The following is an 18,098-nucleotide window of genomic DNA, read 5'->3' as shown; positions in this document are numbered from 1 at the left end:
TCGTTCACACCCACTCGTGCCACTGCTTGCACGTTCGTTGTCGTCTTCTTCCAGAGCTGGTTCCAATGCTGTTCATGATGCCAGCATTCCCATACTGCCCCTCCCTCTGCGAAGGTACTGACGGCACTGACCCAGTGCTAGTCGGCATGGTGATTTCGATCTGAAGTTTTTTGCCTCAACATATCGCGAAATGTAAACATCTATACAGCTGTGCTCAAATTTCACATTAGGGAGTACTGCAATCGTTGGACATTTTCTTTGTAGTTTTGCCCAGTGGTAAAAAAAGATTTAACGCTCCAGTTCAGTTTTGGTTTGTGCAAAAGCATATATTTTTTTCCAGTTCTGGTTCGAGACACCCTAGGTGACGGTGTGCATCTGGTAATGGTAAATGGTACCACTGTGCCAGTACTTGGTACCTTTTCTAAATGTTATATATTATTTATAGCTTAGCGTCATATTATAACATGCAGAATTCCATAGTCTTGTCTTTATTGCATTCTCTGACGTGATCATAACCCATGCGCAATAAACAAGCAATAATTTTCTTTTTTGTATAAAAGGAAGTTCATAATATTCATATTCGATTTGACATACAACTTTTAGCACTCCCCTCTCCTAGCTACAACTAGTTTGCAAACAGAGGCTAAGAGTGCCTGTCTACTGAAGTTTTTGCTCAGCATGTGTTTGTTTCACAGCAACGATGATAAGGCTGCATGTAAGTGCATTACAGCGCTACTGCAGAAGACGAGCCAAGGATAGCTTACCTGTTCTTGAGTTGCAATGTAGTCATCAATAAATGGAATCCCTTCAAGAGGCCCTTGCCTGGAAAATGGGACAAGCAAATATGAGAAAGCTGCAATTAGGACAAAAACTAACAAGACAACTTTGCATTTGGGTGCCTATTTCTTTGTGTTTGCTTTAAGCCTTGAGGTCTGTGTTAGCTTACTGCTTACTGCTGTGTTTGCTTGCTGTCATTAAGAGTCTATGTGATTCTATATGAAACTTAGTTTCATGTCATAGCCAAAGCAAGCTAGAAACTTCTGCCTTTGAGTTTTGTAATATGGTTAGCAAGAAAGGCAATGAAAAACCATTATCTATATGTGCAATGACTCATTACTAAAGAAAATACAATTATTACAATGACTGTGGTAATTTCTGAGATCAAGTGATTACAATTTAGCCTCTATATAACAAGCTTCAATATAATGAAATTCTCACTATAACAAAGTATATAACTTTTTATACCTTCTTGTCCATAGAACACCATGTGTTTAGAACCTCAATATAACAAAGTGTGTTTATAGTACACAATTTCAAAATGATGAAATTTCACTGCCATCGTGAAGCAATACTGAGACAATAAATGGAAATTTTTGCGGATGCAGATGTTCAAATGAGTTAATTGCATGCGGCTGCTTGCAAATGCATCTCTCAATTTGTGTGCCGCGTGACCGAGAGCTACCGCCAAAGTGGAGCAGCGTCATGTTTCGTACAAAGTCCAAGTGTGATAAGATTCTGTCACATCCCACGCAATAGTGGTGCAAATGAAAGGTGTGAGTGAAATATAGGCTAGTGAAAGCTTGGGAGAGTGAGCCAAGAAGGGTGGTGATTTGATGAACACCGTATTCCTGCGTGACCAAGGGGAAAGGGGGAGTGGAGCAAGCTCGGATAAAGCATGCTCGAAGGGGGAGGGGGCGAGCAAATTGGAGCACATCTCCTTTTCTATTGCGACTGTGGCTGCACATGGCTGTCAGCGTGGCTGAGCACGTGGCATGGCAACAAGTGCATTGTTTTTCTGCACATTTAGTACTGGAGGTTGCGTAATCTTGAGTTTCGGAGAAGCGTTGAAACAAAAGGCAGACGAAGCATTCGCTCCCTGGTGTCGGCACTTTTTATGATAGCAGCATCCCACTGCGAGCAACACTATAATCTGCAGAAGCATAAGCGTGACTGGCTTCGCTTTGTATCACCAATCTGAAGATATCGTCACTGCATGAAACCGTATCTTTCATCACCGACTCTAAAACTCAACAAATTTTTTTTTCTCATTCAAGTTTGCCTTTTCAGATAGCCCAATAATTCGGAAAATTTTGCAGACACTTCTGTGTAATAAATATTTGTTGCTGACTGTATTTATCTGCATAAAAAGTCAAATTTCAATGTAACGAAATTTCAACATAAGGAAATTGCCGATTTTACCATCTTTGTGTTATGAAGTTTTAACTGCAGTAGGTGACTACATAACGTGATAATAAAGCACCATGGGCTATGGGTACATTAAATGTAGATCATATAAGTAATTTATATGCACATCATGTGATAAAGAATGAGATTATTTTGGTATACAGCATTTTTCATATTGAGCCATCACCTTTCAGGCATGATGTTTGTGTACAAAGCAAACAGAAAATGGATTGAACCCCTTACCCTCGAAGGCAGGAGATCCTGGCAACGGACATGTGGGAAGGACGAATGGTAGATCGTGTGCCATCACTTCGTATCTCTGCCTCTTCCTGAAAACATCACCATAAAGGGCCATCAAGGCCAACTTAAAGGGGCCCTGAACCACTCTTTACCAAAGTGCAGAAATACATTTGAAGGTAAAATAGACTATTTCGGAAACACTTCGTTGTAAAAAGTACTTTAATGTGTAACACCCCCTTCATGGTGCTTCCACTCCTTCTTCAATGCCTTGCACTGCGAAGTCTACGGTGGAGCGGGGAATACCCACAGCACTCCGCCTACTGAGAGTCGCTGTGGCCTGCAGTTCGAATTTAATTTTGGATGTTAACGTTGTAAGAGTTGGGGTCGGGCATATGAAAAGCGACAGCTGGCCCATGCCGTTGTCCGACTCATCCACACTAAGGACGTTATTGAAGGGAGGAACTTGTTCTTATCGACGAGGAATGGGGGAGTTTATTTACAAAATCTACATGAAGGGCGGAGAACGTTACGTTTCACCAGCCTAGCATGACTGAAAACGAAGCACACTGAAGAGCCGAAAATGGCTCCTTAAACACCCTCTGTCCTCCTTAGATCCGCAGGCCAGGGACAACTGCTGTCCAACATTCATCCAATCGGAGCATCCAAAGTCGTCGAAGCATCCGCCTTTGAGTGCGAGGGTTCACAGACTAACTCCTGCAATTTTGTTTCACTGAACACACCGAAAAGAGACAGCCTCGTAGACAGGGGTTGTCACACTTGACTGAAGCTGGCACATCTTGGTTCATGAGCCGACTCCACAGTTAGCAGCCCCCATGTGTGTCAGATAACTGCTACGGTTACTAGAGTTTGTGGGGGAACTCCATAGAGCACCCTTTTCCAGGAGTTTGCTTGCTTCAATTGGTCCATGAAGGTGACAGCGAACCAGCTAACAATACTTGGCCCGCCAAACGTGTCTAGCCTTGCTGGTGCCGTAGGGCTGTCCGAAGGGGGCGTATTCTTGGCTTCACGAAGCGATTCGAAGTAACACGAAGCATCAACATAGACGTCACTACTTCTGATTTTGGCACCTACGACGTGTCAAACATAAGCCAGACACAGCTGTTCTGAGCATCTACACTACATAGCAAACCACAGCTACATGCAACTGTAGCGCGGATGCGCAGCGTTTGCTCTGTGCACGACAGCGCTTGACTGTATGCTTGTGCTTACATGCTCGTCTGACTTTGCTACGTGGTGCAGACTGGCTTTGTCCTGTCCTTCAACAGCTTGACAGACGGATAGCAGCCACCTCCAACTTGCGTATTTTGAAGTGCTTTCAATAAGTCTGCCAAGGCATCTGCCAAGTGTCTGGCCTTAAGTTTCATGGGGTTCAAGGCTAGTTGAGCGTTCAAAACTATTCAAAACTAGCCGAAATTAGGGAGATCTGATGGCTATGACACAGATAAGCAGAGTAGCCTAAGCTTAATTGCTACACAGGTGGCCGCGGCCGAGCGTGAGCAGACAATAATCGGCTTCTTCCAGAAGTATGTAATTGTTATTAAAGTTCAAAAGCAGATTTTTCCTTACTTCAGCCTGTTCATTAAACTTCACCACTCAATATACACAGTAGCCGTAGGAAGAAGCACACTGATCTAAACACACTGCTTGATTGACGTCAGCTGTTGGCCAACAGCAGCCGCCATATGGGAATCCACTACATTACGAAATAAAGTGTCCAGAAAAGCATAAGGACCAAGATTCTTTTGAAAAGAGAGTGTTTAAGAGAAAGGTGACTTCAAGCTCTGCTTGTGAGCTTCACGCACCGCACAGGACTGAAGAACTTGGCTGAGTTGTTCACAGCAGCATATGCTATCCACAGACTATGTCTTTTCACCAAGCCCGAGGAGTGGTTCGGTACCCTTTAAGACAAGCCAAGTTAATGCCAACTTGAGATCGTACCTTTAAGTGTCGCTTTTTTTTTTAATGTCTAGCAAATAAGTTAACCTTGCTTGTCTTCTGCACCATACCAATATTTGGCAGACTTTTCAAACTAACAGGGTTGAGGCTGTGCTGCAGGCACCCTAATGACTAACCCTTTCCATGGCAAGGACGAGTCTCACCTGTCCAGGAATATCCATTTGACTACTCAGTGCCAGGGACGAGTGGCAGTCATCTTATCATACTGATATGAATGCTGCGCTACTAGATGGTGTCAGCTTCCCAGAAAACTGATTTTTTGTGGGTGTGGTTGGCGAAAACACAGCAGAAGTCTGGCTCTCCTGGGTTTTAAAAATAGCAGTGTGGAGCTAGACAGCTGGAGTGATGACTGCTGCTGTTTTCAATGCAGCAATTGTGGTGTTTTAGAGCATAGCTCTTAGGCGCTCGTTCCTATGGTGAGCATCGGCGTTGTCCCTTGTAACTGAACGAACAAGCATAGCGAAAGATGAAAGTGAATGCCGAGAGCAGCGGGGGATGAAAGACACAAGGAAAAAAGCAGAGGAGGAGGTGCAGCGAAACCATGAGGCAGAAAGCGTAGGAGGCGGGTATTGCGAAAGGGTGGGAGGTAAAGCATAGTGCGGTTACAGTGGCGGCAATGTGGCGCCAGAGTAGTGTGCATCATCTGGGAGGTTGTTGGCGGCGGTTGCTGTGAATCGTGCCCACTTGTCGCCCACACACTGGCTCTCACGATCTCCAGATTAGAAGGCAGTGGCACCGCACTTCATTTCGTTTGCAACATGCCGCACGAGGCAGATTTTCTTCGCCAGTCAATATATAGCGAAATGAAAACATGCACAGAGCTGCACTAAAGTTTTGCATTAGGGAGCATTGTAATTGACGGTGAATGTTTTTATGTTTCTTGACTTCAAGCAAGCAGTTATACATGGAACGCTCTAGGGAGTCCGGTTCAAAGCTTCAACTTGGCACTGACTATTACGAAGAAAAGTTTCAGCCTTTGGTGACTGCTTGCATGGAAGCGGCTTGACGAAAATGCTTTGCCACCTGCACTTCTTCATTTCCTTTCCTTGCAATGCCAGGAGTGGTGCATCACATGGAGGACAACAAAAGTACACTTGACTTCTGCTCCAAGAAATGTCAACCTTTATACAGACTGTTTCTGACACCATGTTTATCTGCAGTTCTACAATACAAAAAAAAATTCCAGTAATGGACATCAGGAAAAGGAAATGAACTGCTGATATTGCAGTATCAAAAGCTGTTTGCCAAAAACCAGTCATTAAAAAATTTGAAATATTTTGGTGGATTTCTATAGAAAAAGTTGGCACAGAGAGGGTTAGAGTGATCAACTTGGTCAGGCCAAAAGCATGACATTAGGAAGATGTGTGCGAAAGAAAAGTGAGAGAGAAAAGGATGCATAGAAAGGTAGGTAGGTTAACCAGAGGTAGTTCCAGTTGGCTACCCTAAATTCTAAATCCTATTGTTACCACTTCTGTCAGTGAGCACTGCTCATGAAACCTTCTACAAAAGCCACATTGCTTCAAGCTATAACTGGATAAAACCCTGGCATCCATTCTGCTAAAGAAGATGTACAGAGCTTATTATGAACATAAATTGAGACGTCTAGTAATTTACCTGTGATAGATGTTAAACCAGGTGTGAACAGTATTTTCGTAAAGGTTTATCAGCCGCTTCCACACCTAAAGCAGATGGTTTCATCTGAGCAGCTACATTGAGCTCACTGCTCACATAGCCTCTATACTGTAAAGAAAGCTATCGCTTTGTTTACAATTTCTATACTTAAAGCTGAAGGCAATTTGCATAGCAGCACCTGCAAACACTGTACTTTACCTCCAAAACTAGACGTGGCACGTAAAGCTCACCTGGTTGAGGGTGACAAACTCTGCATCCATGGCAACAATGTCTCCTTGTTTCAGAATCTCACTCGGTGAAAGCGGAGTGAAAGTGACATGACGCCGTCCACCATTTGCTGCTAAAGAAATGTCTTGCTGGAACACGTCTGCTGACAGAGGTGCCTTCACTGCAAACATTTCAGAGCAATGAGAGAAATTGCTGTATGTTTCATATACACTGTCTTTTTGTCCATCTTTACACTATCCTACACCAAGAGCTAGCATGCAGAACACCTGCAACTTATTTACAGAAATTTGTGTACTGGTGCACTTAAAGCTGAAATAGCATAAGTAGGCCCGACTGGTCTATACAGTTTGTTAGCCCTGCTTTCACCATGCCAGCTGTTAGAAGTACAAGAAACCATCTGACATACCGATGCCAATTGGGATCAAGTTAATGATAGCTGGTTTTAGCCTTGTGTCTTCAAGCTCACTCTGACATTTGTCATGGTCAATTTAAGAGCCTGCCAGCACAGCAAATGCGCCCTGATTGAGCTTTAAATACACACTGAGACTTTATATGCAGACGTGGCAAGCCCCCACATCTGAAATGTTGCTTTACTTAATATTCCAGCTCTGCTCCGGAATGGCAGTGCCCTCGCATAGCTGAGGAGGCCACTGGTTTTCGATAATGTTCCTCAACAACTGCTGAGCAAAAATTGCATAGCCACGCACTCTTAAAATCTACTTGAAGCCACTACAGTAGAGACAGGTTTCTCAAGGACATTATCATCAATGTAATTGCTGACAAGCATTATGAAAATATTCTGCCTAATTTGATTGTCAGGAGGCACAGTCCCACACCACGTGGAGTTGAGAAGACATTCAAGTTAAGGTCTGTTTACGAATACATTCGAGCTTTGAGAAAATGAATATGAATATAATGAAGTGAATACGACATTTGGTTTTCCGTGCTTTACTTCAGTGAGTATACTACTGCTAAATGAAACATAAAATTTAAGGCCCGAGACAATATTGTTTATAATGAAAGAAATCTTTGGTTGCTTTCAGCTCAAAAGATGTACTCTGGTAGAAAAATGACCAAAAGTACTCAACAAGTCACATTCAAGTGGTACATTCTAGACATGTACACATGCGTTTTGCCAGCGGCTGGCCCTGGCTGCCCACAGCTCACAAACTATGAGTTGATCTCGTGTGATCCCACTGGAGACGTGTCCTGCAATGACCACTTTTAGTGACAGTGTCGCCTCGATGATAGTATCACCATCAGGTGCATGCTGATTGGCCGGTTGACCAATATCAGATGACGCAGTGCTCAACCAGCCGATAGGCGCATGCCTGATGGCCAAGGCGGTAGTATTAAAATTATGGGGTTTTACGTGCCAAAACAACGATCTGATTATGAGGCATGCCACAGTGTGGGACTCTCGAAACCTGGACCACCCGGGGTTTTTAATGTGAACCTAAATCTAAGCACACAGGTGTTTTCGCATTTCGCCCCCATCAAAATGTCACCGCCGTGGCCAAGATTCGATCCTGCAAGCTCAAGCTTAGCTGCCCAATGCCATAGTCACTAAGCAACCACGGCGGGTTTCGATAGTATCGCCGATGTGTATCGTTGCAGAATACGTCCCCTGATCACACAACTGCATATTGATGACAGTGTGAAGCACGTGTTTGTAATTGAGCATAGTTGGGCCAACGACGGACTATAAAAATTGACAGAAGACCTTTTACTGCCCCGTGTCAGAGGCATCATGATAGTATTTTTTTTTTCTTGCGTAAACCTGTGTTTTTTTCCTTCTTGCGCTGATGTCAGTGCATGCTTACACCAAATATTGGGTATAATGAATGTATTTTCATGTTACATACAACCTCATTTTAATGAATGTTGACTATACTATGGTATGTCACTGATGCCTGCTTTCTTGATTCACACTTGGGTTTTCTGACAATGTATGAGCACCTAAAGCAAACTACGGTAAGCTAAAATGCCATATTTATAATGAGGAGTGTCACAGGGGTGGCTAAGAAAGAACCGCAGAAATTGCGCACCTGTTGCTGGCTGCTTGTTCGAAATGTCGGCAAGTGTGTAGTGCAGGACACAGGGTAGCTTCCAGTCCAAAGGAAGCCACACCGCTTCTTCCTAGGGAAAGTGCAATGACAAAGGTGCTGAGAAAACCGTGCTATGCTTTGCCTGAATGACTGTGATAAATGCAATCTGCACTGCGCTTTTCGCTTTCGCTTTCGCTTTTTTTCGCTTTCGCTTTTAGCCAGAGAGCTAAGATGTAAACTATTCGGGAATGCAAGCCATCAATAGCAACCGTGTGCAATAAGGCCCAGTTAAGAAGACCACATGAATTTAGACGAGCAAGTGAATAAGCACCTCAAAGCAAGGCTAGATAAGGACCAAAGCCCATTTAAAACTAGCACAAACCAAGTGAAATGCTTTATTCGAGGAAGCTACTTAAAAAGATGGCTCACTTAAATATACTCTTTGTAAATTACATAATTAATATGTTTTGGGATATAGCTGACTTTGTTATAAATTGAGAGAAAAGAAAGTCAGGCACTGGCTGTCATAATCATTCACTGAACACTGTATTAAGCTAAGCAGTTATGATGACGAAACTTTATTTAATTAGTTCGTTTCCTATGAAGGTTGCATTGCCTCAGCGTTTTGATGCTGGAGCATAAGGTAAGGGACTCATGAGAGCAAAATCATACATGAAATTCAAATCTTTTAGAAAACTTGGCAAACTCAACAAGCTTGAATCTGCTTATAGTGAAGAGGCAAAATGCAGTCCCTGGTAACTCTATATAGAAAGTCTCCTATACTCCTATATTGCTACAAATTTTTCGTGATGACTACACTCGTTAGCAGTATAGAAGGGGTTCAACTTGGTTCTCTTGTTTAGAGATAATTCGTTTACAGAAACAGGTGCTAAGAATTCAGTTCTTTTTTTAAGTATACTGATAGGAATCGGCCTCTATACTAGTATATTCGCATGCTTCTGTGAGTAGTAGTAGTAGTAGTAGTAGTATAAGACTTTTATTCAGCCCAAAATTACAGGCCGAGCATATCGACCGCCTGGGTGGCTAGTCGACGCTGTTCTTCTTCATCTTCAGTGCCAAGCCAGTCGAGACAGGTGGTGATGGAAAGGGAAGGGGGAGGATAGGAACTTGATTGCTGAGCAGCCGGACAGTAGAATAGGCAATGGGATAGGTCTGCATAGGTAGAGGGGCAGTTGGGACAGGAGGGGTCGGAGCGATAGCGATAGAGAAAGAGGCGAGAAGGGGTAACCAGTGCATTCATTTGGATGTGCCGCAGAAGGCGAGCCTCCAGCACAGTGAGTGATAAATGAGGGGGAGGGTAGAGGCGCTTGTCGAGACAGAGCTGGAGGTAAACTTCCTTGATAGTGCGGTGCAGGAAGAGTCCCCTGGAATCCTCCGAGGGCCCGGACTAGGGGATCAATATTGCACGGTTAAAAACATCACGGGCGAGCTGGTGGGCCAGCTCATTGCCGTTAATCCCCGAATGCCCAGGGACCCAGCGGAGGAAAATGGTGGAGGGTTGAAGAGCGGAGACCGCTCGTACGACCTCCTGTTGGGATGAATGGGGTAGGGTGCAGTTTTGTATGTGGTGAATGGCGGCTTGGGAGTCGGTGTATATCGTGTACTCTGTGAGCGAGGGAAGGGAGGGAAATGATTGTAGGGCATGTACTATGGCAAGGACCTCGAGAGAGAGTGCGTTCGGAGGGTGTTGGTACGGCCCACTCGTGTGAGTTTCAAGTGCTGGGAAGGGGGGATGGTAGAACGCGTAGCCGCAGGAACCTCGAGGAGCTATGAAAGAGGCATCCATGTAGGCTACTCCCTGGCTAGTAAAAAGGGGGAAATGATGCTGCACGGCAGCATGACGATGGCCGGCATGCAAGACAGGGGACATATTGGACGGGAGTGGGAGGATGCAGAGATTGGGAGCCGAGGTCAATTTTGGAGAGGTAACGGTAGAAACGGGAATGGGAGAGATACCCACCTGGGCCAGTAACCACTGACCCTGACGGGTAAGAGATAGCCGGGCAAGCTGCCCAAGTGCCGAGTGACCACACGCCGCAGGAGCTGAGTTACCGAGTGACAGGTCCTGACAGTGTGGTGGAGGGCTTGCACATTCTTGGCTGCATGCAATGGGAAGCCAAGAACTTTGCATTGGGGGACAATAGGAATGGGTGAGCCAAAAAGATGGAGGGAGATTAGGGAATTGTGGGAGCGCTGGTATGAGGACTAGTTAAGAAGAAGCTCAGATTTCTCCGGAGCAGGAGACAGGACAGCAGTGGAGAGAAAGGAGTTAATAAGATCGAGGCCACATTGAAGGGTGTCCTGTATGTGACCGGGAGAACCACACGAACACCAGAGGGTGATGTCAACATAAAAGATGCGGTGGAGGTCAGGAATTTGGGCTAGTTGGGAGGTGAGAGGGGTCATAGCAAGATTAAAAAGGGTAGGAGAGAGAACAGCAACTTGAGGGGTGCCGCGGTCGAGCGGGTGGGGGTCGGACAGATGTGGCGTCCATTCGAAAGCAAGCCACTCGGTTAGAGAGGAAGAAGCGGAGATAAGAGTGCACGCGGTTGCTGCAGTCCAGGGAGAAGAGTTGAGACAGGATGTGGCCGTGGCACACACCGCCGAAGGCCTTGCGGACATCAACAGTCACAAGAGCGTGGATCTGGCTGGGGGTGGGCGAGAGAAAGGTGTGATCAGAAACATGTCCTGTGCACAGACGTGGTGTCAAAAGCCGATAAGAGAATGGGGGAAGAATTCTCTCGCCTCAAGAAAATCAGAGAGGCGAGTCAAAACCATTTGCTCAAGGGTCTTGCCAACACACGAGGTCAAGGAGATAGGGCGAAGGTTGGAAAGGGAGGGAGGTTTGCCCGGCTTCGGAATGATAGAAATAAGGGAGGATGTCCAAGAGCTCAGCAAGCAGCCGCTGTCCCAGGCATTGTTGAAAGTCTGGAGGAGGAATTCCTTGGCATGGTCGGGGAGGTTGCGGAGTGTGGTGTATGTGATGGCGTCCTCACCGAGAGCTGAGCGAGTAGCATTAGCAGCCAGGGCAGCTTCGAGCTCCCGGACAGTGAAAGGGCGGTTGAGCTCTGGGTTAGGATTGCCCGAGTAGGCTGGGTAGGAAGGTGTGAGAAGGGACGGGAGATACAAAGAAGTGAGCTTGTCAAAGGCATCGGAGGGCGTCCCCTGAGTGAGGGATTTTCTAGGGTGGGAGCAAGGGCAGGCTTCGTACCTAAGAAAGATTTAAAAAGAGACCATGTGGATCGCGAGTGCCATGCAGAGTCGAGGCCATCACAAAGCGCACTCCAATGAGAATGCTCGAGGGACGCACCGTGGGTGACTATCTCGGCCCGCAGAGCAGCATTGTGGGAGGAAAGTTGGGTATTTTGGGGTTAGACTTAATTTCCACTTTAAAGGCAACTCAGCTCACACACCAAATAATGATGATAATGAACTGTCACCCATTACTATATTTATGCTGCCAATGCATAGCACAAGAGCTGCAGGTAATATGTGTTAAAATTTGCTCTATGGAGAAATACATGCAGCATAAGATTGTTTGAAATTGTGGGAGTGCTCATTTGGAATTGTACGCTGACTAATCTAAAAACTAAAAATAATTTTGATTTTCGTTTTCAATTATTTCTCTCAAATTTTCAAGTAGTGCTGTGTTTGTGAAAGAGTATCCCAAGTGCTTTAACGAGTGTTGGCAATCTTAACATGCAAATTCTGTAAATTTTATAAAACTGAATAAACTTCAAACTTCTTGATGGATGGGACACCCTGTACGCTGCTAGCAACAATAAAAAAAGCTTTAAAAATTATTAAATCTAGCTTTCCTAGCACTAAGCCATCTTCTAACCTGTTAAATCAGTTGGTATGTGCACAACTTATCTGGTTTATAAGGTTGCAGATGTCAGTGTGGATTTTACATTGTGTGCAACTATGAAGGGCTACGTGTCCAATTTCAGGCTGTGTTTTGCCATAATTAATTTCAATTTTTGTTCTTGTCATCCATTGTGCCAAGTGGGTGATCCTGGCAATAATGGTAGCACAAAAATTCTAAAGCCAATAACATAAGGCCAAAAGAATGGAAAATGAAATGAATAATTTCAAAATACAGCCTCTTCTTCAATGACAATTTCAATGACAACTATTGTCGCCATCAGCTGCATGAATGTACACTTCAGTTATGAGAAGAAACTGCCAACATCTTGCTGTGTTGTAATCTGGGAAAAAAATTTCAGGCTATACTGTCAAAAAATGCTCATGTCTCCGTGCTATAGAATCTGATTGATTGATTGGTTGATTTAAAGCAACACCTGGGTTAATAAATGCACCATAGTGGGACATTCCCAGAATAACTTTGACTATCGAGGGTTTTTTAAAGTGTGCCTAAATCTAAATACACACATTTTTGCCTTCCGTCACATCAAAGTGTGAATTCCGCCACCTCACTTTTTGGGAAGACTTCGTACAATGAACGCAGATCTTTCTGTAGCGTAAAAACAAAAAGTCCTAATGTGTGCTTACTGGCCCCCAACCAATTTGATTTAAGGAGAAAAAAAAAATTCTGTGACATCAGCAGAATTCAAATTCACATCCTCCGAGAGAGAAAGAAATTCAGTAATAAGAAAGGCAGAAAGGTCAGCCTGAGGTGCATTCCTCTAGCCATCTATTCTGCATTGGGGGAAGAGGGCAAGAAATAGAGGATCAAGATGGGTGATGGTGACAACCGAGGGAAGATGCAAAACACATGACAGTGTCTAGAGTCCAGACCTGCAATATTAGAAAAGCCAAGTTTAAAGCTAGATTCACAATTATGCTAAGGACCTAATGCGCAAAGTCCACTGTCAGCAGTTGGCACTGTCGATCTTCCATGTAATGAGGGCCATCACATACCACTACATAGTTTATCAATTCATGCATATGGCACATCTTCCAAGTTTTGAAACCAACATCTCAGGCTACGCAGCGATGGCAACAAGGTTTCTTTTCACTGTAAACTGAGGTCTATATTTTACCTACTGTACATTAATGGCAGTGGCTTATGTACAATAACAGATACAAAGATTGTCAGATTGACCAAGGAGTCAGCTCACGGGAGATATGGGCACGATGGTGAAGTCGTTGAAAAGGTACCACTGAGTGGCCGGTCCTCCCTGGTGGTGAATGTGGTACGAGGGCCCCACCCGAATGCAGCTCACGATGTTGGTGCGGCTGTTGTTCACCACAGACACCACTGACGTCAGCTCATACAAGACTGCACTGTTTTCTTCCTCTTCACTCTCCTCCTTGACTTCCCCCTCTCCTTCTTTCATCTCCAAGTCGTCTCCCTCTTCCTTCTCGTCTTTGATCTGCTCTTTCTCTGAGCTGGTCTCTTTGTGTTTCCCAACAGCGCTGTCATCTTTCCCAGTGCTCAAGCCTGTGTCTTCAGATGTGGAGGCTTCAGTCTGCGTGCGCCAGAGACAACCAAAACCATAACAGCTTGTAACTAACAAACTTAAGTAACTTCAGAAGAACTTCTCGGTGTAGTTAGTGTTTATTAAAGGACGTGCTTACCACAAAAATGATGAAACACAGATAGGAACACATCATCATTTTTGTTCCTGCTTTTGTTTCACCTTATCAAAGAATTACATTCTGGGGTTTTACGTGCCAAAATCAGGATCTGATTATGAGGCACACCATAGTGCTAGACTCCAGATTAATTTTGACCATCTGGGGTTCTTTACCATGCACCTAAATTAAGTACGTGGGAGTTCTGGCATTCTGCCACTGAAATGTTTAGTCCAGGATCGAACCCTCAATTTCAAGCTCTGCAGTGAAACGCCATAGCCACGAAGATACCTCGGCAGGTTAACACCATTTTACTAGTAAAAATGGTCATTAGTTCTCTTATCTAACCAACTCTGCAGTACAGGTAGTCACTAACAGCATAACTATGAACATTTTCTGCACTGAATGAAATATAATGAAACAAAAGATTGTAAAAGGTGGCAGAACCTCACCATCACTGTTTGCAGAAGTATATGTTACCCAGCTTCGCTTTTGCAATGACTTTTTATGACTTGTTATGAATACAGTGTTGCTATGCGACCTTATGCATAACTTGAAGTCCTGGCAAGAAACAGCTTCCACTGGTAATGCTGGCACTAAGGTTCTGCTAGGGTGGCTCTTCATATTTGTTTGGAGAATAGCTATGAAATATGCATGCTGGGGCTGCAGCATATTTCATTACTTAAAAGATAGAAGTAGTTAAAATAACCTTTGGAATTTGTTACCTCAAAGTTGCCCACTGGTGCCTCATCTGGGTCACTTTTACTACAGCGATGCAGTTAACAATATCAAAGACAGAAACCCACCTTGCAATAACGACAATATTATGTTAAAGAAAACCTACTAGCACTAGTAGCAGTGGAATTTTTAACTTAGACGGCCAGTGCTTTAACATTACAAGTGTTCAAAAGATATCTAGTTGTGTAGCTTCCATGCCGGTGCCTGAATAAACTTACAAAAGTTGTGATAGCCGGCAAGTACTATGAGTCTGTGAACCGAACATGTCAAAGGTTGGAAGAACCAGTAAGAGCTACTGCTGTTAAAGAGATGTTAGTACTGACCTTGCAGTCAGCACGGCAAATGTCAACCGTTCCATCCTTATTCAACGTGACAAGTATAGACAAAGGAAGCCAGGAACAAGCACTTTGAACACTTGTGTCCACCTCCACTTTAGAAGCCACATACCTGCAAGGGGAAAAGTGATAATGTCGACTGCAACTGCATCAAAATTAAGGCGGTAAGCAAGAGACCTGTGCACACACATATTAGCGAAAACCAGAACAAATAAAATGTCTTGCCAAGGAAAGCCTGTAAATTGCCATCACTGTCGGTACCACGGTGATGTTCCCTATAAAGTCCAAGGTTGATAACACCGTCGCCACGCCATATGTGCAAGTCAAAGCGTGTGAGGGTGAGCTGACGATCGCGGCTCAATTTTGCGCACGCAACGGTGGAAAGCAAAGAGGAAGCACGGAAGGAACCTGGGGGAGGGGAGGTAAGGGTTGTGTTTCGGCCACAACTGCTTATAGTGCAGTTGCACAGGCTTTATCTCTAAAGTGATCTGCTTTGGGGGCAGAGTTTAGGTGGGCCAATGGCTTGTAGCTTTACGAGCACTGTGTGCTCGCCGCTCAGTTGGTTTTGAAGCGATAGACAACATGAAGGTCACTTCACTCGCTGCTGCTGCCGCGTTTCATCACGCCAGCATTTTGACAGCGAGTGTCTGCGGTCACCGAGCATGATGTGTGCATGTTTGCCAATGCACACTGAAGCCATGCTTATTTTAGTTAGTGGGGCGAAACTGTGACTTTTCTGCACTTACCTGCCGTGGTGGCTTAGCAGTTATGGCGTTGCGTTGCTAAGCATGAGGTCATGGTATCAAATAGGCGAGATGCAAAAATGCCCGTCTCTGGCGAAACTCAACACTGCAACGCCAAGGGCGAAAAATACAGAAAGAGGTGCCGCTAGCATGTTGCTGCAGGAGGATGGCTCCCCACGACACGCCACTTGAAAATGTCGTCGCGGCTACGCTGCTTGCTCTCGGGATAACGAATGGGCCCACTTGTGAGAGCTTGGGCAATATCTGTCAGCTTACGCCTCCAATAAGTGTGGCTTGGTGCAGTAAGACCACGTGCGAGCACTAGGCACCGCTCTTCGGCTTAGTGTTCAGAAAAGGAGCAACATGCTTGCCATATATCAACGGCACTGTAGATGAGCTCAAGTCCAAGACTCTAACAAAGGGGCTGGCGGACGAGAAGAATACGTGTAAGTACCCAATGCTATCCTGGAGATGGCTCTCTCAAGCGCGCTCTGCTGAACGCAGTCAGTCACGTCGTGACCACCGCGGTCAGCAATACTGAGTGCCACCACTAAAAGCCAGTCCGTAGCAAAGGCCACCCCCGACAACTGTCGCAAGTAGCACGGGAGAGGCGTACTGACAAAAGAACAATTTAATGCCCACACGAAGGTGCCGGGTTGCACCTGAATCCCCACAATGTATGTCATAAAAACTAGTAACAGCAAAATAAACTCCAAAGCAACTGCTCTGCCCCTGTGACAGTGAAGAGATGACACCTGAGGCACTGCTGAGAGGCAGAAGGGGCTATGTTATCAATTTGATTATAAATTTTCCAACACTAATGCTTAGTTTAATGAGATAATGATAATCACAGAGATGAGCTAATGAGTAAACAAAAATGAACTCGCATGGTTTTTGCTATGAGCACAGTTTGGAAAGGTTCAGGAAAAGTTCATTCATGCTATCGGATGTATTTACTCACACTCGCCAGCACTCCCTTGCACTCGTACTTATGGCTCCAGAATAAATGGGAGTGAATGCAAGTGAGTGGACTTACAAGCCATTACACCGGCATATGAACGAGAAGAAAGAGGGTTAACTGAGGGGCCTGATATTTATTAATCATAACATAAGAAGCCAACAAACAAAGACACCAAGGAAAACACATGGAAAATTACTTGTACTTACTAATTGAATTAAAGAAATGATAAATTAATGGAAGTGAAAGTGGATGAAAAAACAACTTGCCGCAGGTGGGGAACGATCTCACGTCTTCGCATTACGCATGCGATGCTCTATAATTGAGCTACTGTAGCGCCGTTCCTCCATAGACTTTCTGGGGTACTCATGTGTTACTACTATAACTAACCCTGGAAGTGTTAGCCAATGCCACCACTCACAAACCTTGCCGGCATACGTGGAACATCCTTTCTGCCGCAGGCGTCATGAGTATGCGACGCGCACTCATGTTGCGTACTGACGAGTATGTCACGAGTACGCCTGTGGCAGAAAGAATCTAAAATGCCACAAGACAACACTATTACAAACATGTTGCTTATAACAAAGCAGCACTGTGCTATAAAGACAAGACGACTACTTCAGTTGTTCAACTTTTACATAACTCTGCAAATCAGAAGATTCTGTCAAAAAGCAAGCTCAACAGGACATGCTGTCGATGGAGGAGTAGTAGGAGAAAGTATGTGAGTACAGGCTTTGTCCTCACCTCTTTCCTTTGTCTTTTTCATGGAAGAACTTGCAGCCGGCCCGTGTGCAGCAGTTCCCATATCGACACCGCTTAGGCACAGGAGCTGATGAACAGAAGGACATTGCCTTGCTGTCTTTGTTGCCAAACAACTGAAAATGATTTATTTGTCAGGGAGTTTAAAGAAAGGAAGAAAGAGAAGTTAAGATTGTGTGTCCACACAGTGTGGATGGAGCATCGTAATAGGTCATAGAAGACAGGGACTGTTGAAAAATAAAATTTCAAGCAAACTCCACATCTTTTCTTTCTTTTACGTGTGTCGAGCCTCTAATTACACTCGAACCTCGCTATGACGAAGTTGCAGGAGGAGTCAAAGTTACTTCGTTATATCCGTTACTTTGTTATATACCCATTATTGTCATTTACTGCATTATATGCCCAGTGGAATGCACAACTGTAAACATGGAAATAATAATATGGCTTTGTGGCCCACCGAATCGCTACATGGCCACGCATACTATGAAGTTTGAATATTACAAGAAAGGAAGTTTTGGCGTGTGCAGCACACAGCTTCTTTGCACCTGATGCAACAGCCTTTAGATAGGTTCCTTCTGCTCTGTTGTGATGGTCTTTCACTTCCGCTTTCCACATGGCTCGTTGAAGTCGAGCAGCGCATGGCAGACTACACAGCACTACGCTGTGCGATTGAGGAGACAAGCGAACTTCCCCGTGC

General features: G+C 44.6%; 1 protein-coding gene across 3 annotated transcripts in view; it reads right to left on the bottom strand.

Moving 5' to 3' along the window:
- Positions 1–18,098, bottom strand: part of PAN2 (PAN2-PAN3 deadenylation complex catalytic subunit PAN2) — an 87,052-nt gene that overhangs the window by 19,403 nt on the left and 49,551 nt on the right. For all 3 annotated transcript variants that reach the window (XM_075682285.1, XM_075682286.1, XM_075682287.1), the window contains 7 exons: positions 17,387–17,517; positions 14,930–15,053; positions 13,412–13,762; positions 8,310–8,400; positions 6,264–6,421; positions 2,428–2,513; positions 765–822 (listed from right to left, as the gene is read on the bottom strand). In XM_075682285.1, coding sequence (XP_075538400.1) covers positions 765–822; positions 2,428–2,513; positions 6,264–6,421; positions 8,310–8,400; positions 13,412–13,762; positions 14,930–15,053; positions 17,387–17,517 — 999 coding nt within the window. The remainder of the gene's footprint in view (positions 1–764; positions 823–2,427; positions 2,514–6,263; positions 6,422–8,309; positions 8,401–13,411; positions 13,763–14,929; positions 15,054–17,386; positions 17,518–18,098) is intronic.

The sequence above is a fragment of the Dermacentor variabilis genome, chromosome 2, assembly GCF_050947875.1.
Source record: "Dermacentor variabilis isolate Ectoservices chromosome 2, ASM5094787v1, whole genome shotgun sequence".
Classification (NCBI taxonomy): Eukaryota; Metazoa; Arthropoda; class Arachnida; order Ixodida; family Ixodidae; genus Dermacentor; species Dermacentor variabilis.
Note: the sequence above shows the minus strand (reverse complement) of the source record. Positions and strands in the feature narration are given on the sequence as shown.